The following is a 25,236-nucleotide window of genomic DNA, read 5'->3' as shown; positions in this document are numbered from 1 at the left end:
TGCTCGCGGGCTGAACAGGCTTGTCAGGCTTATTCGAGATCTGGAGAGTGCTGCTCCCAAAAAGCTTCCATGGAAACAGTGTGTAACAGCAAACAAATGTTATGACATTTAAAAAAAAAAGTGAAAAACATGCTGTCTGGGCTACCTATAAGTATGTACTGTATTTTCAACTTAATATTAAATCTGCACTCTTAAGCATCCTTCCTTGGGAGCACATGCCATTAAACTTCCTTTCAGACTCCAGTGCAGGACCTGTGTTTTTTCTTTGTCCCAAGGAGGAGGCATGCTTTGTGTAAAGTCTTGAGCCACATATCAACTAGAGCTGCATAAACATACCTGAGTTGGTAGTACCTGTTGGAGGAGTTGTATAGAAGGACAACTAAGGCTGCAATACTAACTTATATCAGTGCATTCCAGCACTGATATAAGAGCAATGCAGCTCTGAGGTAAGGGAACAAACATTCCCTTACTTTGAGGAGGCCTCCGTGAGTGACACCCAACTGCAGGATGCAGCACATGTCCCATTGGCACAGCTATACCAGTGCTGGAAAGCACTGACATAAGGGGTTAAGATTGTACCCTAAACTTCCTATCTGATTGTAAGGGTGGCATGGCTTTATTGTGAATTGGCCTCTTCTTATTGGTTGAGGAACATGAAAAATACATTACTGCTCTAGACAACAACAGTGAACATTCTCTTGTCTCCCTTCTGCTCTTTTACTCCCTTAAAGCAAAAACCTTTATTACAAAATGTGCTGGTTTTAGACATAAATTGTCTAAAATCATGCAGGATTACGAAATGTGATCTAGTTGCAGCACATCAAATAGTTGATTTGTCAAGAGGTTGGAAATGTCCCTGCCTTCCTCTTAACTGGAGATAAGTAGCTGTCTGTGTGTCATGGATGATTGTGATTGGTAGGTATTCTAACTTGTGATATAATATCTACAATCACACCTCAGCAATGTAATGAAGAACAAGAGAGACTTGGGCACCTTCCATGCATTTTGCAATCTGGTGAAAGTGGAATTGTAACTGTGGTTACAGACAGAAGTTAGTATTGTGCTCATCCATAGGGCAAAGGCAAAAGTGGGGAGGCAGGGTGTGTTACTGACCTTCACCTTATAATGAAATCCTAAGTTATATTTGCTCAGAAGTAGAAATCCCACTTCATTCAATGGGACGTAGAGCCCAGTCCTATGCATGTCTACTCAGAAGTAAGCACCTTATAATCAACCGGGCTTACTTTCCAGTAAGTGTGGGTAGTAGCCTTAGTTCCAGGAAAATGTGTTTAGCAGCCTGCAATTAGGGAAGGGCCAGTGTGGTTTCATGTTGCTCCATTTCACGTTCTTAGAGCTTATGATGGGTCATTTAATAAACCCTTTCCTAAAAACATTTGTTCCTTTTAATGACCTCCTTAATTTCACTATTTTCTCCTCTGATTAAAAATGACTTAAATAAAATTATTGCATTTGTACAACTGATCAGGTTTCACACAGACTGGGTTCCTCTCCTTCCAGCGTGAATACATGCCAACTTTCTCTGCTGTGCCACCACTGCCCCTCCTCCTTTACTTTCATAATGAGTGGAGGGAAGGGAGAAAAAAAGCAAAGTAGAAGAATGCCATTTTTGGGAAATGCCAGATTATAAAACTTTACATCTTTGCATAGAGGGATTTCTGAGAGACTTATCAATACACTAATCTGACCCATTTCTCCTTGGGAGCCAGAAGGCGAACTTCTGACTGCTTTTCCTAGGGGTTATTGCCATTTCATTCATTTTTTTAAAAATGTGCACATTAATCCCTAGCCCATCCCAGTGGCAATTTACTGTAACCTAAGGAGACCAGACAATACTACTTGGGCTGCCACATTTTGTTCCTGGAGGTTGCTCCTGCGGAATCTTCTGTAAGTAAAACTGGAAACAAATTTCTTCCTGTGATCTTCTCTGTGCCCCCCTCTCTCTCTTCATCCAAAGCAGCAGCAGGTATATGAGAGTGGCAGGAGCACTTTGCCTGTCCTCATTGAATGGGGATGCCATTGCAATAGTTTTTACCTTTCCTTTTAAGTCATAATAAATGAAGTCTGAAAAAAAAAATCAGATGGCTTAGAAACCATAGATTACCCACAGTGTCATCTGAACTTTCTGTTAAAACAGGCAAGTGATTCTGGGCAAAATATGTATGGATAAACCCCAGGTTTGGATGAGAATAATTTATATACATTCCTAAAGAGGCTAAAGCAACCAAGGATTTTATTTTTATGCATGTCTTGATCATCTTCTGTTTTTGTTGCACTGTAAAAGGAAATTCTCACAAAAATCAACAGTTGCAGCAATTCTGACTTTTGTTTTTTCCATAACAGGAAGGCTTAATGCCTAAAGCTCAAACTAGGAAAACTGTTAAAGTAAAACTTTCACACAACCTCTCTTTCATTCTGCTCTCATGGTCGTGGCAATATGATAAGTGTTTTAATTCATGTACTCTACCAAGCTAACTGGTGCGTGTTGCTTTTTCTTATGGAAGTGGAATATGCACATGTTTATAAAGTATGCCAAAACCTTGGACTCTGTGTGTGTGCATCAAAGATCACAACAGGAGGGATTTGCTATATCTCTGTGTTGTCAGTTTCTGCTTCCTTCAAGTCTCTTGCTCTTGTCTGAAAGGAACTAGGAAGACTTGGTGCTATGCCCCTTTCCTCCTTTCAGTGCCCTCATTGCTAGTGTAGAAACCAGGCATCTACATGGTTTTACCAACATGGAATTGAGAATGGGGGGGGGGGGGATGGGGTATGCCATGTGAGATTGTACAATTGTACAACGTGTATCTATGCAGCAACATAATATCCAGTTGAATAACTGGTCCATTTGGTTCAGTGATGTCTACTCCTGCCTGGCAGTGGCTTGCCAAGGTGTCAAACAAGTATTGTCTACCAACTGTGCAGCCTGAGATCCTTTTAACTGGAACTTTTAACTCCAGGGCCTACTACGTACAAAACGTGTGCTCTACCACGGAGATATGACTCTTCCCCAAAGGATTATCCATTTGTGAATTTACTTTTGTTTTGGCCCATACAACACTTTCAAATGAATGTCACTTTCAAATGACAAAGTACCCTTGTCTGGAATTCAGATGACCTTGCACATGTTTGTGTTCTCTGGGCTAATCTAGTTATCAGAGAGTTGGCATCCTTCTGTCTCGGAATACTATGGTATTACGCTCTGAATGGTGGTTCTGGAACAGTGTCCTCTCCAGTGCACGAAACCTGGGTAAAGTAGATATGGAGGATTGACTGTTTCCCATGCAGCAAATCCCCCCTCTCCATGTCACTGAAATGGTCCAATGGAAAGGCAGAGGCCAATATGATTGGTTCCAGCAGCACTGCAGGAGTTGCCAGAACATGACTGTGTTCAGCCATGAACTGCCTCAGGGACTCCGGTTCCGGATTTTGCCTTGAGGTTGACTCCTGAAGCCTTTTCCATAACTGGATGTAGCCACAAGGCAGTGGAGGTTTGGGATCAGAGTTTTCCTTCTCTCAGATGAGCTGCCTTCCCAGGCTAATGAGTCCCATCTACCCGGTGGCTGTTTAGTCGCCTCTTAGGACAAGTAAAGCCAAACTGAGGGCCTATTCTTATCCCCAGCCCCCAGGGGAATAATCTAGTTATGCAGCAGAGGTAAAGCCTCTAATACCAATTGACCGCACTGTTCTAAGTGCCAGGTAAACAATGCTGTCAGGAGATTTGAAGTTATTACAGCAAGAAGAGGTTTTGAAGGTCCTTCATGCTGGAGGATAGGAGGAGCTGGCGTTTAGCTCACTAGTAGAACAAATGCTGTACCAGGAGTGTTTTGTAACAGTAAGCACATGGGAGGAACAAACACTTGTTCAGGGACCATATCTATTTACTAATGGCATAGTTCAGTGGACTGGGCATTTAACATGGACAAAAGAGACAGATGTATGTATATTTATTATGGGGTATAACTGTACAGTAAGAGGGAAGGGAAGTCAGGAGTAAAAGGTAACATCAGTGCTTAAAAAAACTGCATACAGCTGAAGCCTATGTGGCATCAGTTGCTCAATAAAATAAAGTTGCAGGGAAACATCTACCATTACTTGCTCAAGGGAGAAGGGAACAAAGAGCTGCAAACTGAGAGCTACTCATGGAGGAACATTAGCATCTATGGAGATTAAAGTGGTAAGTAGGAGAGAAGGGTTTAGGGCAGCATTTTCAACCACTGTGCCGTGGCACACTGGTGTGCCGTGGATGGTCTGCAGGTTTGCTGTTGGAGTTTGGGGGAGAGTAATTTATTAGTAGGGCCATTTGGGGGTTTGAGTCCCCTATCAACAGCAAGGTGTGCTTTGTCAATTGTCAAAAAAACTGATGGTGTGCCATGAGACAAAAAAAAGGTTGAAAATCACTGGTTCAGGGTCTACAGAGGGGGGAAAAGAAGCTGAAGATTAAGCTAAAAGGAAACAGGAGACCAAGCCCAGATACTGCAGCAGCATGGCATTCTATAATTTGGAAGTGGGTTGTAGAGAGCAACCTAAGTCAGAAATATTCATCCAAAAATCATCCAGAGTGGGGATCTTGCTCCCTGTCATGTAACATTCTTCCATTGCCCATACTTTGCTCACTTGAACAGTGGGGTTAAGGGGTTTATACAAATGGGAGTCTTTCCTCTGGGTTCCTGCCCCCACTGGTGAAAAACAGATCTACTGAAACTCCTGCAGAAAAAATACACACTCCAGGCTGGAAAAGAGAACAGACACTTTGGGTACAAGCCTAACCAGGTCTACTCAGAAGTAAGTCCTATTTTGTTCAGTGGGGCTTACTCTCAGGAAAGTGTGGTTAGGATTGCAGCCTTTGTAAAAGAGACAAGGGAATAAATGCCAAACTTTGCTGTTGAGTTGACTGTGCATATGTATCTGCTGTGATAGTATCTTCTTGAAGTGAGGAAGAACTGAAAGGCTGGGCAACCAAGATTCAGTGAACTCCGTGGGGAGGTTTAAGGGAATGGGTGCGTTTAAGGCAAAAGGGAGAACTAGGTCTTGGCAAGGGAGCCAAGAACGCTTTCCAGGGGAGGGATTGCCAGGTGCTAAGCTGTAGCTTCTTGAAGTGATGTAAAAAGGAAGCAAGAAAGAGAAAGGGGATCAAAAGAATTAGCAAAGAGGTAAGACATCTACCCTAAGTGCTGGGTGATACAGAGATTCCTGGGCAGTCAGTTGGGTGGGAAGGCTTAATGTAATTTGAATGCACCCAAGATAGGTGGGTAGAGAATGCACACTTTGGGGATGCCGTGGGCAGACTTAAAAGGTTTTCTGGCTGTATAGTCCAACATGGAATTCTTTTCAGACTCTTCTAATCTTCTGTGCATGGATGGTTCTCAGTGGCTGATCCCCAATACTCAGGAGCTTGGTTGAGCAGTCCTTTTGTGTTTGGAGTATGATAATGGAGTCAGGCAATAGTAGGGATATGGGATATCTTGCTCTGAGATAAGGAAGGTGTCTGTCTGTCCTAGTAGTGATGCTTGTCATGCATCTTCAAGTAGAGGTGGAAAATTCTTGCCTGAAAGCCTGGAGAGCTGCTTCTGGTCAGAGCAGGCAGTGCTGAGTGAGATGGGCCCGTGGCCTGACTTGGTATAAGGCAGACTTCTGTGTCTATGTGAGCACCTGTTGAAATGGGCAGGAAGACAGGAATTCTAGGAAAGCTGGCTTGTGGGCCAATGGGTTAAAAATAGATGTCTGAGGAACCCATGGGTGGGAGATATGGCAGCTGGGACTCATGGCTTGTGGTCATTACTGTCTGTGGTGAGTGGTGACAAGAACATGCACAAACACTGGATTGTAAGTTTTCCAGAATATATGCAACTCTAGGTCTCTGTACTGTTTTGAGCTGCATGTAAAATGACAAATTATTACGTGTGCTGTTCTCACAGTGGTCCTGCATTGCAGGCAGCCTGATCCCCTGCTCCTAACGACCCTTCTGCCCCACTATGTCCATCTCTCCCTCTAGCACTTCACATGCTAAGAGTCCTGTCTTTTGTTCTGTCCCATTTCCACGTGTTTTCCTTCCTCCTCCTCTTGATCATTCGCTCCTTTCTTTCACTTCCCTGTCCATTCAACTGCCATACTCCCCTCTTAGCATTCTTCACTTTCTGGACAACTGTGGCTGAGAGTTCTCCTGGCCTACCTCATGATTCTCTCATCCAGGGGAACTCTTCTACACCTGCTACTGGGGGAGAGCGAGAAGAAACGCCAAAGAGAAACTGGGGCAGAGGTAAACCTTACCATTGGCAGCAGCAGCTGCTGCTGTTGGAGGAGGAGGAGGAGGACCACTCCAGAACCTGTGAGTTGAAATCCTCTGACCTGCTGCAGAATCCTCATGAAAAATCCACCACCCTGTACAGTGTATAGGATGGTAGCCCTAATGGGGAGCTGCAGCCAGTGACCCAGCAGGTCAAGGAAGCCACCAGTCAAAAAAGTTTAGGAACCTTTGAGCCTTTGAGGAACTCAAGAAGCAGGAGGTTGGGGGATAAGAGTTCAACTTGAGACTTTATTCTGAAATTCTTTGGCTGCAGGCTTTCCGTTTAGTCAATAAATTGCTGGTGTAGTTTGCAATTGTTAGGACAGTGGCAACAAATTGTTCTGGGGAGATTCTCCTGGGGCAGGGTGCAGGCAGCGGGAGTGCTTTGGATATGTGCTTTAGTGTTTTATTTACTATGTTTGTCATTGCTTCATACATTTTAAGAGGTTAGTTTTTAGGGGGCCTTGGTAGATTGCATCCTGAATGTTCTAGGTGTTGGCTACTCTTCGTTAGCTGAGTCTATTCTGTCAACTTGCAGTTCTGGGTTGCCAACTACCTTATCCTGTGCTTGACACCAAGGTTTTATTTAGAAAGCCAGCCTTAACTGTATCAATAGTTGCTTTTTTCCCATCTTTTGTAAGATGTAGTTATGGCTCGGGGCTTATCGGCTGAAATCTTCTCACAAATAAGCAAATATTCTATAATCTTTATTTTATATATCTTCATGTATTCTATTTACTTCTTTTGTCCTGTATCTGTCAAAATACTGAATAATATCTTCTGTATTTTGGGACAGAAGAAACCAGACTTCTCTGACCTGCTTAACAGCTCAATTCAGAGCACACCAGGAAGCTCTTCAGGGGGAAAGGGACATTTGTCCCCTTCCCCCGGCTAAGGGAGCTGACTCTATGATGGGGCTACTCAAGTCTGCGCTGGCTTTCTAGCTGGCACCAAGTTGAGAGGCCCCATGTTGGGATGGGAAGCCCAACACGGGTTTCTGAATCTGGCGGAGCAGAGTTCCACCAGTCTCAACCCCCTCCTGTCCCACTCCCGCTAGTAGAATCAGCTTTTCTTTCTCTCTGCTTTGAATCTAAAAGTCTGTCTCTCGTCTCTTCCTTGGCTCCTTGATTCTTTCCTGCACTTATTCAGCAACCTAGCCTGGGGGCTTGGTTGCTCCCCCAAGGGTCACTGCTACATCTGGCGCCCGAGCAGGGACATCTAATCCTAGAACAGGGACTTCTAGTCTCAGAACAGGAACCTCTAATCCTAGAACAGGGACCCTCTGCAACAATCAGGTACAGTAGACAGGCTGCTTGTCCTCTGGCTACCTCCCATTCATTGCTTTGACTTTCTGTTGCTCCAGTTTTCAAACCCTCAGAGTGCTTCTGCTTTAGCACTCTCCCTCAGGCAACAAGATACAGTCTTGTGTGTCTCCCAGGCAGCCTTGCGTTGCTACATTCGGGTTTATTCTGCCTCTCTGACTTTTCACTGCATCTGTTCTTATAAGCATCCTGTCTCTGAAGTCAAGTTGCTTCTCAACGCTATTGTAGCTATACCAGGCGCCCAGACGTGGGGCCAGCTAAGTATAGGAAACAAGCTTCTTTGCTCTTTTCTATATCAAGTAGCCTGTTTCGGGTTGCTTCCCAGTCATTGCTTCATCTGACCCTGAAACAGGGGCCACGCAGACTACAGCCCGCTCACCTCGCCTTGCACAGGTTACAGACGCGTCAATCATCCTTCGGGATCCCAGGTGAGTATGGGTTCCAGCCTTTCGGCTGAGCAAGAGCATCATCGCAATGACTTACGGTTCCTCCTCCGAAAAGCACAGCATTCTGTTTCCTCACAGGAGGTCACAGACTTAGTGCGCATAATTGGAGAACAATGCCCATGGTATCCGGAGGCAGGCACTTTTAGGGTACACGATTGGGAACGTATAAGAGAAACTTTACATAAAGCACCCCGGGCTTCTATTCAAGTTCTTCATTTATGGCATCTTTGTTTAAATGCTGTCAAAAGCTGCACTCCAAAGTCAGAGCCACCAGGGCAGGAGAGTAACAATGCTCCTTCTAAAAGCCCTTATATTTCTCCTCCTCCCCCTTCTGCCCCAGCTCTGTTAGAGCAAAAAGAACCACCAAACATTAGACAACCCTCCTTCATGGAAGCCATGGCTCGCCAGGCCATGAAGTCAGAGAATTTAACAGCAGAAGAATCCCTCGAGCTATCCTTGCTCTGTCCTGTGGTGCAGGGTCACGATGCACAAGGACAGGTTACTAGAGTGTGGCAAACTCTTTCTTATTCAGCACTGAAGGAGGTAAGGGTTGCACTCAAGGATTTTGGCATCACTAGCACCTATTCCAGAGGGTTGCTAGAAGGAATTGCCAATGCATACCGTCTAGTTCCTTATGATTGGAAATCTCTCATGCGCATGGTTTTAACTCCTGCACAAAATGCAGTGTGGCTTAATGAGTTTCGCCAAACTTGTGAAATCCACACTGCACGCCTGCGCGCACAAAATCCACAAAACAACGTAATTTGGGAACAGCTAGCAGGAGAAGGCCAATTCAGCACTACAGACATGCAGGTACAACTAGGGGACCAGTATTTAAGTGAAACAGCCAATTGTGCACTACGGGCTTTACATAAAGTCCCTGTAACAGGGATGCCTGGAAAGTCTTTTGCAACAATTAGGCAGGGGGCGGCAGAATCCTACGTGGATTTTGTGAACTGCCTCCAGGAAGCCATTGGCAAGCAAGTGGACAATAATGAAGCAGCAGAAGAGCTGTTAATGAAACTTGCTATAGACAATGCCAATGAGGACTGCAGAAAGGCACTTCAACCCTTATCAACAGTCCGGAACTTAACTCTGGCAGACATGATTAGAACTTGCCAAAATATAGGCACCCACAGTCACAAAGCTAGTCTCCTTGCAGCAGCCTTACAGCAGTCAGACGCCCAACTCCCATCCCTAAAACAATCACAGTGTTCACTGATGGGTTTCCAACCAGGGGGGTAGTTACATACCAAAGGGAAGGTCAGAAAAAAAAACCACACTTTATAACAAGAGCAAATTGTACAAGAGAGCTTTAAACACCTTGGCTCCAGTTCTGATCCTCAAACTGCTACTAACAAGCTAAACTCACCCCTCCCTTTCAGTTTAGTTTGTAGTAGTTCCCTAACTTTTGAGTGTCTCTCATTCCACGCACCTTTCAGAACGGCAACCATCAGCCATTTTGTCCACCAGCAGCAGTTATTACAGCTTTAAAGTCAAACTAAACCTTATTCTGTCATTAGTCAGAGCTACACCTCTTTTTATTAAGATGTTTATGTAAAGGTAATAACAAAGCTATTCAGGCTTTTAAAAAGTCTCCCTGTTCCCATAGCTTTGACTGATTCTATCCTGTTCCATCAGAATCCTATAGTTTTAATCAAGCCCTTAAGGCCTTTTTGTTTTCATATATAAGTGACTAGCAGATAGTAATATTTTAAATTAGTTATAGTGGTTTAATTATATCAAAAAGGTTTACACAAGGTTATTTCCAGTTCAAAGTTCAGATTCTCACAGAGAGTGCAAAAAATAGCAGTTTAGCAACAGTTATGTTACATTTCAAAGACCAGAGTAAGTCATACAATGGTTATGAAAAATGAAGTCATTGTGATTAAAAGTGCAATGCCATTTGCTGACTGCAGAGAGTATGTGAATTATATGTGTAAGATGAAACAGAATTGTTTCCAGTAAAAAATGTATGTGTTTCAAAGAGAGAACCCCACATTGTAATAACACACATACAAGCTTTTCTTTTCTTCTCACTTCTGAATCTCACACACATACTCAATGCTTAAATATAAATCCCTTAAGATGTTGATATAACTTCACTCACTCTCACTTCTAACTCTAACACTCTCTCAATGCTTAAATATAATGTGCTTTTACCCCCCATGTGCTTTTACAGATAATTGCCGGACCCAGAGTAAAAGGGCAAGCTTCATTAATAACTTAGCAGCAAGATTCTGCTATTCTGTTTATTTTCACAGAAATGTTTTAAGTGTCAGCACAGTGCGTGAAGATGCGTGGCACTAAAGTTTCCTAAAGACATCCAGTGAACCAAGAACCCCTAATAAAAAGTTCAATGTTGTTGTTCTTATGTTTGTTTTTGCTTTTTATAATTGTGTTAAAAGATAGTCATTTAGCACCCCCCTTAAGGGAGTGCATAGTATGTAACCAAGTTTTTAAATTTTCCCAATGTTTGCATAGCTCATGATCTTATAATGTAAATGTAATTCATGGTGAAATCCCAATGTCCATTTTGCATGGTGTCAAATGACCCCACAATGCCAAATGCTATCTCAAAATTTAAATAAATAAAAAGGGGGACAATGTGGTATTTTCAAGTGCTTAAGCAGAAGCACACAGAAAGCCTTGGTACGATGGCAATTGCGGGCAAACCCCCCTTGTTATTGGCAAACCGACAAGGAATGCTAGTTCCCAGGCTGAAGTGTGACAATAGCTGATACAGCACTCTGTGAAGAAGCACCCATTGTTCTCACCCCTGTATGAGATTCTAATGTGGCTTTATCTGAGAACTGAATGTAGCTGTCAAGGTTGCAAGTACAATAAAAACGCAGGAGGAGGCTAGTAGAATCAGCTTTTCTTTCTCTCTGCTTTGAATCTAAAAGTCTGTCTCTCGTCTCTTCCTTGGCTCCTTGATTCTTTCCTGCACTTATTCAGCAACCTAGCCTGGGGGCTTGGTTGCTCCCCCAAGGGTCACTGCAACAACTCCCTCCCCTGCCCTACCTTCCCCCACCCTCCCCCTTCCCCAAATGCCTCCCTCCACCCTGACTCACCTCTTTGCCATCTGGAGCTTGTCCTTTGCTCTGGGTGGCGTGCTTCGGGCCTCCAGCTGGTGCTGACTCAGCGCAGACTGGCACCAGTGCTGAGTGTCATGGGTGTGCCTTACAGCATGTTTGTGACATTCAGCACCAGTGGAAGGCCAGCGTTGAGCATTCTGGATTGGTCCCCCAGAGAGCCATTATGTGACTTAAGATACTTTCTAATTCTTCATTCATTATCTTCCCAGCAGAAGAATCTCACATCGAAGAAAAAAGATGACTTTGAAGATATTTTAGAGGAGAGGCGACAGTCCAGTGACCTCAGATATGCAATGAGATGCTACTCACCTGTTGTTTATAAAGGACTTTCTCCCTGCAAGCCAAGTGCCCTTAAAACTATTGTTCTACAGTCTGAACAAGTTCAATATGTTGTCAGAGAGGTGAGCAACATTTTGACTGATCTTCTTTCAACAGGTAATACGTATATTTGTAATGCTCTGACAATAATAACTTGAGCAGAAGTCATGTAACTAACAAATGTAAGACAATTATTTTCCAGTTACTGTATGAGGCTTTTTCCTAGTGTGATAGATATTTTTTCAGGATTGACAGAAGCGACTCTTCAAATAAGAAAATCATCCATGCCATTTTCCACACCCTACCCCAGTGGTTTCCAAAAGGGGGTCACGGCACCCCAGCAGCCTCTTTTTTTCCAGCTCAGCTCTGTGCCACTATCTTGAATCTTACAAAATCTCATGAGATCCAAAATGGCAGCACCCTAATCTCATGAGATTTTGCAAGATCCAAGATGGCAGCACCTGGAGAACAGGTAGGAGGGGGCACCAGGAACATCCTTTGGTGTTCTTCGAGTACACCATGACCCCCTAAGCATTGCAGTGCACGCTTTGGGAGTCCCTACCCTACTCCTTGACAAGTTAATTGAAAAGATTCATTGCAGATGAGACTTTTGTTTGAACTACCTTGTGTGATTATTGTTTATCTGAGTTCTGTTTGGGATTGATTCTTTGGGGGAGTAACAACTCCCTTCAGCACATGTAGTGCATGTTTTTGTAACTTGGTTGGATGCAACATAATTAGCCAGTACCAATGTTTCCTTTCTCTAGGACACTGAGTGTTCCCATGATGACTCCGCTTCAGTAAAGAGATCCTAGCTAGGCAAAAAGGACTGTTCTTTTTGAAACCTCCCACTTGCTAACTAGATTTTTGTTTGTGTGGCAGGACAGATTTTGTTCTTGGAAAATTTATCTTATTTTTAAGGAACTTCTTTGCAGATATAAAGGATTTTGTTTATTTGTTTGGAGATCAGTTTGGAAAGTAAGCTTGGTTCTAAGCCTACTGCTGGGAGATGGTAATAATGGGACTTTGTATCCAGCACTGAGGCTGAAAAAAACTCACAAGGAGGAAAAGTTAATTGGCTATTTAATGGGCTAATATAACAAAGGGTCATATTCTCATTATGGTTGTGTTGGTAATGCTGTGAATATCCAGACCCTACAAGTATAGCACACACAAATTTTAGATAGGTTTTTTTCCCCCTGGGTTTAGATGGGTTTTTCTTTCCCTGGAGATGCCAGGGATTGAATGTGGAACCTTTCTGCATGCAAAGCATGTCCCTGAGCTATGACTTCTTCCCCAGAGATACTTTTGTTACTCTTTGTGAGCTATGGGTAGTGGAGGGCAAAAAACATCTAAAGGTACCTTGCCTGGTGTCTCAAAGCAATTCTTATTTGCCATAGGCATCTGGATGAGTAGCCATTTACAGTCTTGGTTAATGTTCAAGCTAGGCCCCAAGTGTTTATAGTGTCTGTGACTTAACATTCACTAGTTCTGTTCATCTTTTGCTTAGCTATCAAAAGAGACAGGTGAATCACCTGACATCATACAAGAAGAAGCGGCAGAAATTCTGGATGAGATGGGGCACAGCATGCATATGGGTGTTGTACGTTTTTTTGCTTTAACGCTGACTAAATTATTTAAATGCCTTTTCAAGAGCATCTGTGTGAATGAAGAAGGTATGCAGAAAGTAAGTACTGGCGTGAGCACATAAAAACAGCTAGAATTATATGCAGTAATGCTTGGGGTGATCATACGCAGGGGTGGTGTGACCTACAACACCATCCCATGCTGCCTTGGGTTTTCTGCTTCTTATTTTTATTTTATCTTTATTTTACACTACTGAATAAACCCTTGCTGGGCTCCGCATGATGTTTCTTCAAATGTGGAAGTGTGAGACTTCTGGATTTATTTTTGGGGATTGTATGAATGAAGATGCCCCTTCCTGCCCTGAGTCCTGGTAAATGAAACCGGAAGTCCTGCACTTCTGCATGTGAAGAAACCACATAAGGAGTATGTAAAGAGGCAGATGATCCACTTCCTGCTTACTTTTAGGGAACGGAAAGCAGATCAATTTGTTAAGAATTCATTTTCATTCAAGAAATATTGAATGACATGATTTTCTCCTTGTTAGGATTTCCGCATGTTGACACTGTAGTGAACCCTAAGTTTAATGGGCTACTGGGGGGAGGGGATGTCTGTTAATGCCAAAAGTCCATTAGATCTAAATGCATTGTAGGCAATGGATTCATGCATGTGCAAAAGTATGACTAATTTTTAATGGCGCAGAAAACATCCATTGTTTCTGTTAAATTGAGGTATGTTAAATAGAAGGTTTACTGTACTTCATATAGCACAATAGCCTGAGTCTTCCAAGTGTTGTTCTTCCACCACTTGAACCAGGCTTTCTTCCCTCTCCCCTTTGCTGTAACCTAATGAGTATGCCCTTGCCAGATAGTCCTGCAGCTTATGGGACCCTTGGGAATGATGTGGGATATGGTGCAAAGGGCTGCAAATGGAGGGAAGAGCCAGTGGAAATTGCAGATTCCCACTCTTGCATGAGCAGATATACCTCTCAGTTTATGCTAGAAACTTCTGGATCCAAGCCAGTGTTTTTCAGGCAAGAAAGATTTGCATTTTTCTTTAACAAAATTTTAGCACTTTATAGCCTTTTGTTGTCTGTGTAGGAATCTAGAATTGATATTGTCATACATGATATTGTCATGTGTGTGAGGCAAACTTTTATCCTTTTCTTATAATCCAAGAGACTGGGATAGTTTTGCTTACCTGATAGAATGCATATTCTAACCATTGCAATAGCTGAGCTTTTGCACATGTATATAAGAAACCTGAGTCCCAGGAAGCCACTTGTAAGTACTGAGGCTCATATTACTAAAGTCATGTTGGTCTATTGTTATAAAGTACATGGCTGAGACCTGTGCCATTTTCTGAAGGAATGTGGCCTTAAATAGTAAATCTGAACAATTTTAGTGGGTTTTCCCAAAATTGGAATCTACCGACCCCATACCTTCTGTTTGTCATAAAGTACATGGCTGAAACCAGAGTGACTTACTTCATGTGGGAATTACCTTAATATACATCCTAACATTATTTTAGGGAAACTCCCTTGCCCACCTGTATCAGATAAAGGTCTTTTTGCTCATCCATCCAAGCTGACCTAGTCCAAAGATCAAAACGATATCCATTTCCCTATTTAGCCACACTAAACTTTTTGAAATAATCATATTGCAAAACAAATAGCCATAGTTTGGCAATGCATGCAATAGGTTCTCTTTGATGGGCAACCAGTTCTTAAAAGCTCTTAATCTTGGTTGCAATGATAGGAGATAGAGAAGATAAGTGTTCCAATATAACATGGATATTATTTTAGGAAAATATGCAATCACTTATTCTTGAATTAATTTTCAAGAACTTTTCTCTCCTTTTTTAATTTTTAAACATTTTCAAAGACAAATATAAACAAACACACATAACACAAAAAACATACCACACTTCACTACACAAAAAAAGGGGTGCAGGAAATCATATATCATCATATATTACTAAAACTAAAAAATCATTACATATCTTAATCAATTTCCTCTTCTAAATTTACCTCTTAATATCATTTTTCATTCATCATTCATCTATCATATCATATAGTACAATCATCTAAATGCCCTATCATATATTTCTAAAACTTCATTTTCAACCAAGCATAAAAAGGTTTCCATTGCTCAATTTGTGTCAGTTTTCATTGGTGATCCAAAATTTCTGAAAGTCTGCCCATTTCTGCCACATTCATTATTTTCTCTTTCTCTTCTTCCTCACTCTCCATGGAACGTGTCTCAAAATTATTATCATCCACTAACCATTCCTTTTCCTGTGAGGCCTTCAGTAATTTATCTGTAAAAGGTTCTGATGAATCTCACATGGATTTCTCTTGGTAATTTGTGTCTTCTCAGTTAAAATGTGCTCACTCTTTTCACTGAATCCAATTCTTTAGATCTGTCCTCCATCGGTGTATCAATCCATTCTGATATTGATCTGACAATCCATCGCGATGTATCTTCTCCTTTCTCTTCTGGTATATTTTGTATCCTCACCACACGAGCTGCACTATCCATCTGAATTTCTATTAACGTTGTCTCTGCGTCATGCTAATTTTTTTTTCTATCTCTGATATTTTATCTTGGTCTTTTCTTATAAGTTCATCTAATCGTTTAATTAAAGCATCTATGCTGACTTGGGTCTGTACAGATTGGTTTATTTGTTGCTGTACCATTACCAACAGTTTTTCCATGTTATCTTGCATAGTCTGTTTCCAGTCTTTCCCTTTCAATTCCTTGTGTATTAATTTTTCAAGTCCCGTCTCCGACACTGGCGAGCTTTGGACTTTTGCTGTTTTAGCCGCTATCTTCGTTCTTCCTTCCTGAAAAGCTCAAATATCTGTTATCAAACAAATCAGTTTCACTTTCAATTATCTATACATCACATCACATCAACAATCAATCCTTAATCACTCATCAACAATAACAAAATTATAAAGTCAAGTAAAACCTTTTGCTCGCAATGTTCTTTAAGACCACTAGATGTCCTCAGCATATTATCTTCCATGCTCCACTTATAAACACAAATCCAGTTCTTGCAATGTATTTTTAAATCCACTAGACGTCACTAGGTGTCACTGGCACACTGTTCTTGTTTTATTTCTGTTTCTCTTATCTGCTATGTTTATACTTGTAGCCTTGGCAGCCGCATTCCTCAATCTGTAAGAATGTCAAACATCCAGCCGCTCTTTCAGGCAGTCCCAAACGATAATAGCAAACCAAGGCAATAAACGCTCCAATACACAAACTTTATCCAAGGACAGTTAATTTGTAATCCACCGAAATTCAAAGTTGTGAAGTTGTAATTATATTTTCAGATAACCATAACAAGCTTGGTAAATCTCTTCTACGTTTCCTCCTCACACCGGTAAATGGCTGGGGGGGGGAACTTCCCCCGCTCCTCTTCTTCTCACGGTGAGAAAGAACCAAATCAGGCAATCAAATTACTCAGTCCATGCCAGGCAAACACAAACTGAATAACAAGTCTTTCAACGTCTTTCCCTGCAGGGGCCTTCAGCTTGATTCAGCATGAATTCTTCATCATTGCTGCCAAGATGGCGGAATCTCCTGGGAAAGCCCCCCTGGTTGGGCTTTATCTCCTCAGGGATCATGCCATCACATGGAGGAGTTTGTCTCTCCTGACAAACAATCCTCGGGTCTCCTCAGATCAGCAGTTTTTGGGGAAAAACAGAGTGCCTTCCAAGAGCTTGAGAAAGGCATGTCTGCTCAGCTGCTGGCAGGCCCCTCCCCCCAAGGACTTTTCTCTCCTGAAGGAGATCCTTATTACTGTTAATCATGTCTTTAGTAATACAGTCACCAAAATAGCCACAGGAATGTTCGTTCCACAGCACATGAATATGAGAATTTGTCCACACTCTGAAAGTGCTATACAGAAGAATGTTGAACCTCAACATACAATTATCTCATTTAAGAGTTCCATGAGGCTAAGAGAGGAATTCACAGAAAGGACATTTCTCAAGTTACACAGCGGTTTGCTTCATGGATCATAAAAGTGTGTAAGGTCTGTCTCTTGATCCATAGGTCATAAATGTATAACAACACCTGTTCACCTGAGGTAACCTTGCAGCAGTTTGGGCAGACCCAGTGGCCCCAACTCCAAATTCCTAACTTCTTAATTCCTAGCTTGTACCAAATAATGGGTTTTCTCTGACCCAAAGTCAGCAGTAGGTTCTGTTGAAAGCTGCAGCTGGCCACAGGTTGTTTTTATATTCTAGGAGCCAGGATGGTGTAGTGGTTTGGGACCTAGACCTGGAAAATCCATGTTCAAATCCCTGCTCGGGCTCAGCCATGCAGCTTCCTGGTTGACCTTGTGCCAGTCACCATCTCTCAGTCTCATCTACCTCGTAGGGTTGTTGGGAAGACAAAAGAAAGGAACTGTGAACAACATCCTGAGCTCCTTGGAAGAAAGGCAGTATAAAAATCTGAAAAATTTAAAAAAAAATGGGATAATGTATAGTGTAATAGTTAGGCTGAAACTAAACACAGCTCTGTACACAATGCAGCTAAAAATTTATGGTTCCAATCTACTATGGGTTTTGGACCAATGCAGTGAGTTCCTCCAGTTCCACCCCCCCCCCCCCAGTGAAATGGTTGGGAACTTGTAATGCAAAACATGTTTCAAAACATCACCACAGGTGCTGCTTCAGTGAGAGATGGGGCAAAATATGTACTGAAATAAAATAAAAAACGAAGTCTTCAAAGTCAGCCTTGATGATTAATTGTATTTGTTCTTTGTTAGTTACAACAGGCAATTCAAGAGCATCCAGTTGTACTGCTACCCAGCCATCGAAGCTACATAGATTTTCTCTTGTTATCTTACATGTTGTACACATACGACTTGGCACTGCCTGTTATTGCTTCAGGAATAGGTCAGCATTTCCTTTGACATTTCATTCTTACAACACCCAGAATTGTGTGCTGTCATGAACTGGATTGGCCAACAGGGGCTTGGGTGTCATTTCTATAAAAAGATTATATAAGGTTTCTTGTTGCAACATACCACATGGTTTTTCACAACTAGGAACTGCAGCCAAAACTGTTAAGGATCGCTGAATGCAGTCCTACTCTGCAGTAGAAGATACACAAACCTGCCTTGAAGACATTATAGAGGCTTTTGTTACTCTGATCTGTGAATTGTATCGCCTGCTGATCTTTAGGATGGTTCTCTTACAAACAGGAGTTCATAAGTTTTTCTGAGAGGCAAATGATGGCATGACCTAAAGAGGCTCTTGTTTCACTGCCAAAAACAACAGTATATTGTAGTAGAATATTAAGATTTTATATCATGGAGCAGTGTATGCTTTGGAATAAACTTTTAGCAAAGATAACAGACTCCTGGAAAAGTGTTTAACTGCAAGTAAATGGCATACTGCAATAATATATGGAGTATGGAGAATAAGAAAAATATGGAAAAACAATAAAAAATTATTTGGTTGTCTTTTGTAATTTTTTTTTGTACAAACATAACTTAGAAATAGAAAATGTACACATCAAAATTAAACAACCAGAAAAACACCTATGCCTCTCCCACCCCCATTTCTGTGAGACTTACAAAAAAGCAGCAGTTGTGAAAATGAGCTTGGCAGGGACCAAGAGACAACCAGCCCGAACGACAGCAGCTATAACCTGCATAGGCAAAATGCCTTCCTTCAGTAAAGGAACCAAATTTAAAAAACTAGAAAAAGGGGTGAAGTTCTTCTGGGAATACAGAGTGCATGTTATACCTGAAAATGCATTTGTGGAAAACAAAATGTGGGGATTAGAAATTTGTCACTGAACAGGCTAGGGGCAGGGGAGGGATGTATGTGGTCTGGGTAAAAGGTGGTGTGGTGGCAGCAGCCGAATCCAGCTCCATAACTGGACCCAGTTATGCAGCAAGGTCCACACGGACCTGCACCAGCAGATTTGCTAATGCAGTTCTGAGTAGATCCCTCCATGCTGCAAAGGCTTATCCATGGGTAAGGGAATGAATGTTCCCTTACCCATAGGAGACCTCCCTGACTCCCCCCATAGGATGCAGCAATAACCATTTTGGCATTGCTGCATTGATGAGGGTAGGGGAAGAATACAATTGGGTTGTTCATATACTTCTCTGTGATGTGTGCTTTAAATACAGGTAGGGCAGTGTATCCGTGGATTTGTATCTGTGGTTTCACTTAACCACAGATCGGATCCGCAGGCCCCCATATTCCACCTCTGAAGATGAGGGAAGCTGGGCCTTCTGAGATCTGCAGAGGCTACCTATGGCTGCTGCAGTTATCAGAATGGCTGAGAAGGCCAATAAAAGAGACTTCTGGTTTTACGCTTAAAATCTTAAGTGACATTTTTAATGCCTTATAAGACATTGGGAGGCCTGGGGAAGTCTCTCTCTCTCTCTTTTTTTTTTTTTTTTTACCTTTTCAGACATTCTGAGGCCTGCAGCAGCCACAGGCAGTTGTGTGTGGCCTCTGCGGGTCTCAGAAGACCCTCCAGAGGTGAGGGGAGCTGAGCTCTGGAAGGTGGTTGGCGTCCCCTCGTATCCACAGATTAAGGTAACCATGGGGGGGGGTTGAAAATGGAACCCACCCTGGCATATGGGGGCACACCTGTATGTCATTTTTTCCCCTCCTGATGTACTACCCAAAATGTCATTTCTAAAATAAATTCATGTAGTTCTTCACATTGCTTACTAAAATGACCACTTAAAGGAAATGACTGACCTCTGCCTGGTGTTCTACTCTGCATTTTGTGCCCTGCTAGATTTCCTTGGAATGAAGATAGTTGGCGAGCTGTTACGAAAATCGGGTGCCTTTTTTATGCGACGTTCATTTGGCGGGAACAAACTTTATTGGGCAGTGTTTGCTGAATATGTAAAAACCATGTTAAAGGTAAATAGCATTAATTAGCAATTAGCAAATGTTTACCTTTGGAAAAATAAACACCTCTAAGCACACTCCAAATCATGTCTACTGTACCCAGAAACAAATCCCTCAAATTTAATGGAATTTGTTCCCTAACAAGTATGTTTAGGTTTGCAGCCCTAGAGATTTATTTTAACAGAAATAAATACATTTTACTTGTTTTGCTAATTGTTACCATTGTGTATGTTTGTGTGTATTTTTTTTATCCTGAAGACTGGGCATGCCCCCGTTGAGTTTTATCTTGAAGGAACGAGAAGCCGCACTGCGAAGTCGTTGACTCCAAAGTTTGGTATGTTGGTCAGAAAATTACAACCTTTGGTGAATTAGGTGACTGTATTCCACATGAAAGGTCATGCTAGAAATAAATCATGAGCTGTAAAAGCAATTCGAATTAATTTTTACATGAAGATTATTTTCATTTAAAACATAGATTTCTTTTTCTTCTTCTTGCAGGTCTGCTCAATATTGTGTTGGATCCATTTCTTAAAAGGGAAGTCTTTGACATTTACCTTGTCCCAATCAGTATCAGCTATGAGAGGGTATTGGAAGAAAGTCTTTATGCATATGAACTTTTAGGAGTCCCTAAACCAAAAGAATCAACATCGGTAAGGCAAGCAGGTTCAGATGGGCATAGAGTAGAACACTGGATATTTTAACCCAGGTTCAAAATCCAACTTGGCCATAAACTTACTGCCTGTGTTCTGCTGTCACAAGCTGTGGTTTGTTGATACGCGAACAAGCTGCAATAAGCCTCTGGCTTACACAGTTCCCTTGCCCTCTTGTTTGTACATAAAGGGAGGAATTAGAAAATTCTGCTTCTAGTTTGCATCAAATTGTCTTTCACTGTTGTATATGAATGTGGCAAACTGTGGTTTGCAGAAAGTACTGTGTGTCATGTTTGAATGCAACAGCAGACTGGTTTGCTGCAAACTAAACTTGGAAATGTAATCTTTTTTCCTCATGTGAAAAAAGGGGAAGAGGAGCAGGGAGTGTGTGAACCCAAAGTTTGCTCTAAAGCATGGCTAGTCATGTCTGAATGTTGCCACAGTGTGTCAGGAACAACTTGCTTCCCCCCAGCTTTTCTTCTCTAAAACATAGTAATAACAACGGCATAACTCATAGGGTTATTGTGTGGATGAATAGGGTGAGATACATAAAGCATTGTGAAAATTGTAGAAGTGGTGCTATAGAAACAATCATAAATGTAGCATACTTGCCTGTGTGTCCACCGCTGCCAAGTCTGGGTTGTATCCTAAGGTTGTCTTTCACTTACACAAGTGGGGAGGGGAGATCATTTTTTTTCCAATCCCCTCTGAAGCTCCCAGAAGCCCCAACTGTCTATATTTGAGAGTTTCCCGAACATTCAAAAAAATGTTTTCAGGAGTTGCAAGGGGTTGCAATGGGACGGGCAGATGAGTGAAAGTGACCTTCCCTTTGCACAGATGGGGCTGCTTTTGCAAATGAAAGAGAACCTGAAGATAAAACCCATAGTTAATTTTTATCCTTGACTCCATAGGGACTATTAAAAGCCAGGAAAATTTTGAATGAAGATTTTGGAAGTGTACATGTGTACATTGGACAGCCTGTATCACTCAGAACGCTGGTAGATGGGAGGATCAATAGATGTCCGTATAACTTAGTTCCAAGGTACCATGATGTTTGATTCCTTAGTAGTTTGGGAACAACATATATTTGTCTCTGTTTTTCAGCAGATTCTAAAAAAAGGGGGGGGGGAACAGGTTGTTCACAGAATGTCTGTCTGTGCTAACTGGCTTTTTCCATTTAGGCATATTCCCCAAAAGCCATCTGAAGAAATCCAGAAATTGGTCAGTGACGTAGCCTACAAAGTGGAGCTTCTACAGATAGAAAACATGGTTTTGAGTCCATGGATATTAATTGCAGCTGTACTACTCCAGAATTTACCAGCCATAGACTTTGAGCTTCTGGTAGAAAAAACACTTTGGCTGAAAGGTTTGACTCAGGCATTTGGAGGGTTCCTTGATTGGCCTGGTATGTAATGTTTTCTTTTTTTTAAGGGCAGTGTAACTTGTCATTTTTTTAAATCTAATTTGGGACATCAGATCACAAGAATTGCTGTCATATAGTGTCCTTTGGGAAACCTGTGGGTTGCATTAAAGCCTTTAGAATTACATAGCCACACCGTAAGATGCTCCCTCTGTAACCAGAAGGAATGTTCTGCCTGCACAAAGTCTTCTTCCTTTGTTCATGGGCTCCTTGCACAAGTGGAATGGACCTTCCAATTTACAGATGAAACTACTGATGGCAGAGCTATACTCTGCTAAAGATCTGGAGGGCAACCAGCATCTCTAATTTCAGAATTATACATTAGCATTACCACAGTCACACCATGTAACCATAGTCATTTCTAAATACAAAGAAGATGCTTATTGGGACCTTGGCAGATGTGGTATTAGTTTACCCAGACCCAGTTCAATTCAGTTCTTTTCCATAAGACTGTCTTGGGCAGACTTGAGGCTTCTGTGGTTATTTTTGTTTTGCCAAAGCCTTGGGAACTACCAGCAAAAAATATAACAGCTTGTGTATCATTGTACTTTTAGCTAACGTGGATTTAAACTGCTGGGTGTATGGCTGTTTATTTTATATTACTGTATATGAACAGCTTTAGACTGAAAAAGCAATCTAAAAATATATTAAATTCCAGACACCTGAAAATTTAGCAAGGTGTCTGAGCTGCATTTTCTCTCCTCTCTCATCCCCCCAGAAATATATATTTGCAAGTTTGGGGAGGAGGCAAACTCATAGGCAGGTGCTAGTAGTGGAGCTTTTTGAGGCTTTTTGGGAGAATTCTCAGGAAAGGGCCAGGTTCATTCCAAATGGAGATGGGCAGATGACATTCATGACTAGTTGAAACAGTCCAGCAGTTCTTCCTGATACTTCTTTCTTTGATGTTCACACTGCACAACAGAAAGCAAAAATATGTCTTACAGATGTTGGCATTTATTCACCATTTTCTTCTTCCTAGATAACTTGTGTGCCAACAAAGCTGTGAGATCCAGCCTTGCTCTCCATGCCAACATTGTCAGCCTTGTCAATGGTCAGGTGGTTCTCAAAGATGAAGATGTGGGAGCTGGAGTGGCAGAGGAGCTGGTCTTTAAGCAAGCCCTTTCTATCCTCCTGTGTGGCTCCTACAGGAACCAGCTGCTCAACATCTTTGTGCGACCAGCCCTTGTAGCATTTGCATTGCAAATGACACTCTCTTCCAGAAAAGGTAACTTCACTTTACTATATTGCAGATCTGAAATCCAACCTCTAGATTTACTCCCATTATGAGGAAGTGCTGAGACTTGGGGGCTATTCACTTGTTACTTGGTTCCAAGCTTCTGTCCATGGTAGGACGAGGAGAAAGCCTTTCATTTGGAATAGCGGTAAAGAATTTTTTGGGAATGCAAATCCTTCAGTGCCATGAGGACTGATGTTTAACATGGTGGTTATATTAAAACATTTCTACCATTTCCAAGTGACCCTAGCATTTGTGTGTGTGAATATGAATATATGGGTATACAAATATGTTCAGTTTTTCTTTCTTCTACTGTTTTTCTTTAAAATAGTGTCTTGCAGAATTTTTCTTTGAACAGCAGACTTAATCATAAGCAGTCAATTTTGTTTTTCAGAGGAACTTTATGACACTTTTACTTTCTGGCGTGATCTTTTTTCGGATGAATTCATCTTTTTCCCTGGAATACCTCTGAAGGTAAAGTACCCTATGCAGGCTCAATCTGTTGAGGTCAATGGATATTTTTCTTTTCTTTTTTAATACTTTAAATAACTTTATTATTTACATTACAATATTGAACTAACACAAAATTTTAAAAGACTTCCACATTCTCTACTACAGGCTTACAAACATACATAATGATAATCTTTCTTTATAATATTTAATACAATAAAAATAATAAATTTAATATTAGATCTCTTTTATATCCATCTCTTCTATTCAGTCTCCAAACCCACAGGTATATAATTCATTACAATCTGAGCTCTGCAAGAAAATTACAAATGGCTTCCACTCAGTCAGAAATGAGTCTATTTTCTTTTCTCTAATTAAAGCTGTCAACTTTGCCATCTCTGCCAGCTCCAGCATCTTTGCCAGCCAATCTTCTATTGTTGGTATACTGGAGCACTTCCATTTCTATGCATAAAGTATCCTTGCTGCCATTATCATGTACAGCAATAATACCCCATGTTCTCTTTCCAACTGTTTGTCCATCACACCCAACATGAAAAACTCCGGCTTCCGCTGTATATCAATCTTTAAAATTTTCTGCATCTGCAAGTGAATTTGTGTCCAAATTTTTTTTGCAAATTTGCAGGACTACCACATATGAAAAAATGATCCCTCCTGGTGTTCACATTTCCAACAACGTCCTGTTGTGTTATACATTTTAGCCAATTTCATGGGGGACAAATACCAACAGTTCATCTTGTAAAAATATTCCTTAAGATTAATATTTAAAGTAAACTTCAAACCTCTTGTCCACAAACCCATCCATTGAGATATTGTAACCAAAATTCTGAGCCCATTTTATCATGCAGTCTTTTACCCCTGCTAATTGGGTAAGAGGCACTTTTTCAAGTGGGTGCTCCTTTTTTTAGCAGGGGGAGAGTAACTGGCCCACCTCACCCCAGCACTGTCTGTTCTAGTGACTGTCTGCTGGTATTCCTTTGCATATTTTTAGATTGTGAGCCCTTTTGGGACAGGGAGCCATTTGGTTATTTGATTTTTCTCTGTAAACCGCTTTGTGAACTTTTAGTTGAAAAGCGGTATATAAATACTGTTAATGTTAATACCTGTTCTTCTTCCATTTTAAGTTTTAATAAGAGTTTATAAATTTTAGCGATAATTTGTTTATTGTTTAGACATAATTCCCTTTCAAATTCTGATTTGTGTTGTTGAATGCCAAAGGTTCTTTTATCTATTCTAAACCTTTCCTTATACTCTTCTTTCTTGATCTTTATATCCTGAATTCTATTATCTTGTCTTATATCCCTATTCAATATTTCCAGGGCAAGAATAAATAACAAAGGTGATAATGGGCAACCTTGTCTTGTGCCTCTTTGTATTTTACATGGTTTTGTCAATTCCCCATTAACTATTATCTTAGCTGTTTGCGCACTATAAATTGATTTCACCCATTTTATAACATTTTCTCCAAAGCCCATAGCTTCCAAAACTTTAAAAATA

General features: G+C 41.3%; 1 protein-coding gene across 2 annotated transcripts in view; it reads left to right on the top strand.

Annotated features, from left to right (window-relative positions):
* GNPAT (glyceronephosphate O-acyltransferase) overlaps positions 1-25,236 on the top strand; it is a 42,895-nt gene that overhangs the window by 898 nt on the left and 16,761 nt on the right. The window contains exons 2-11 of one of the 2 annotated variants that reach the window (XM_066616596.1): positions 11,380-11,568; positions 12,996-13,172; positions 17,852-17,981; positions 19,852-19,979; positions 20,226-20,301; positions 20,466-20,617; positions 21,529-21,659; positions 21,799-22,022; positions 23,017-23,262; positions 23,666-23,745. In XM_066616596.1, the coding sequence (XP_066472693.1) occupies positions 11,380-11,568; positions 12,996-13,172; positions 17,852-17,981; positions 19,852-19,979; positions 20,226-20,301; positions 20,466-20,617; positions 21,529-21,659; positions 21,799-22,022; positions 23,017-23,262; positions 23,666-23,745 (1,533 nt within the window). Of the gene's footprint in view, positions 1-11,376; positions 11,569-12,995; positions 13,173-17,851; positions 17,982-19,851; positions 19,980-20,225; positions 20,302-20,465; positions 20,618-21,528; positions 21,660-21,798; positions 22,023-23,016; positions 23,263-23,665; positions 23,746-25,236 lie in introns of both variants that reach the window. The other variant, XM_066616588.1, reaches the window with a different exon arrangement.

The sequence above is a fragment of the Tiliqua scincoides genome, chromosome 1 (assembly GCF_035046505.1).
Source record: "Tiliqua scincoides isolate rTilSci1 chromosome 1, rTilSci1.hap2, whole genome shotgun sequence".
In the NCBI taxonomy this organism is placed as follows: Eukaryota; Metazoa; Chordata; class Lepidosauria; order Squamata; family Scincidae; genus Tiliqua; species Tiliqua scincoides.
This window is presented reverse-complemented; position numbering and strand designations above follow the sequence as displayed.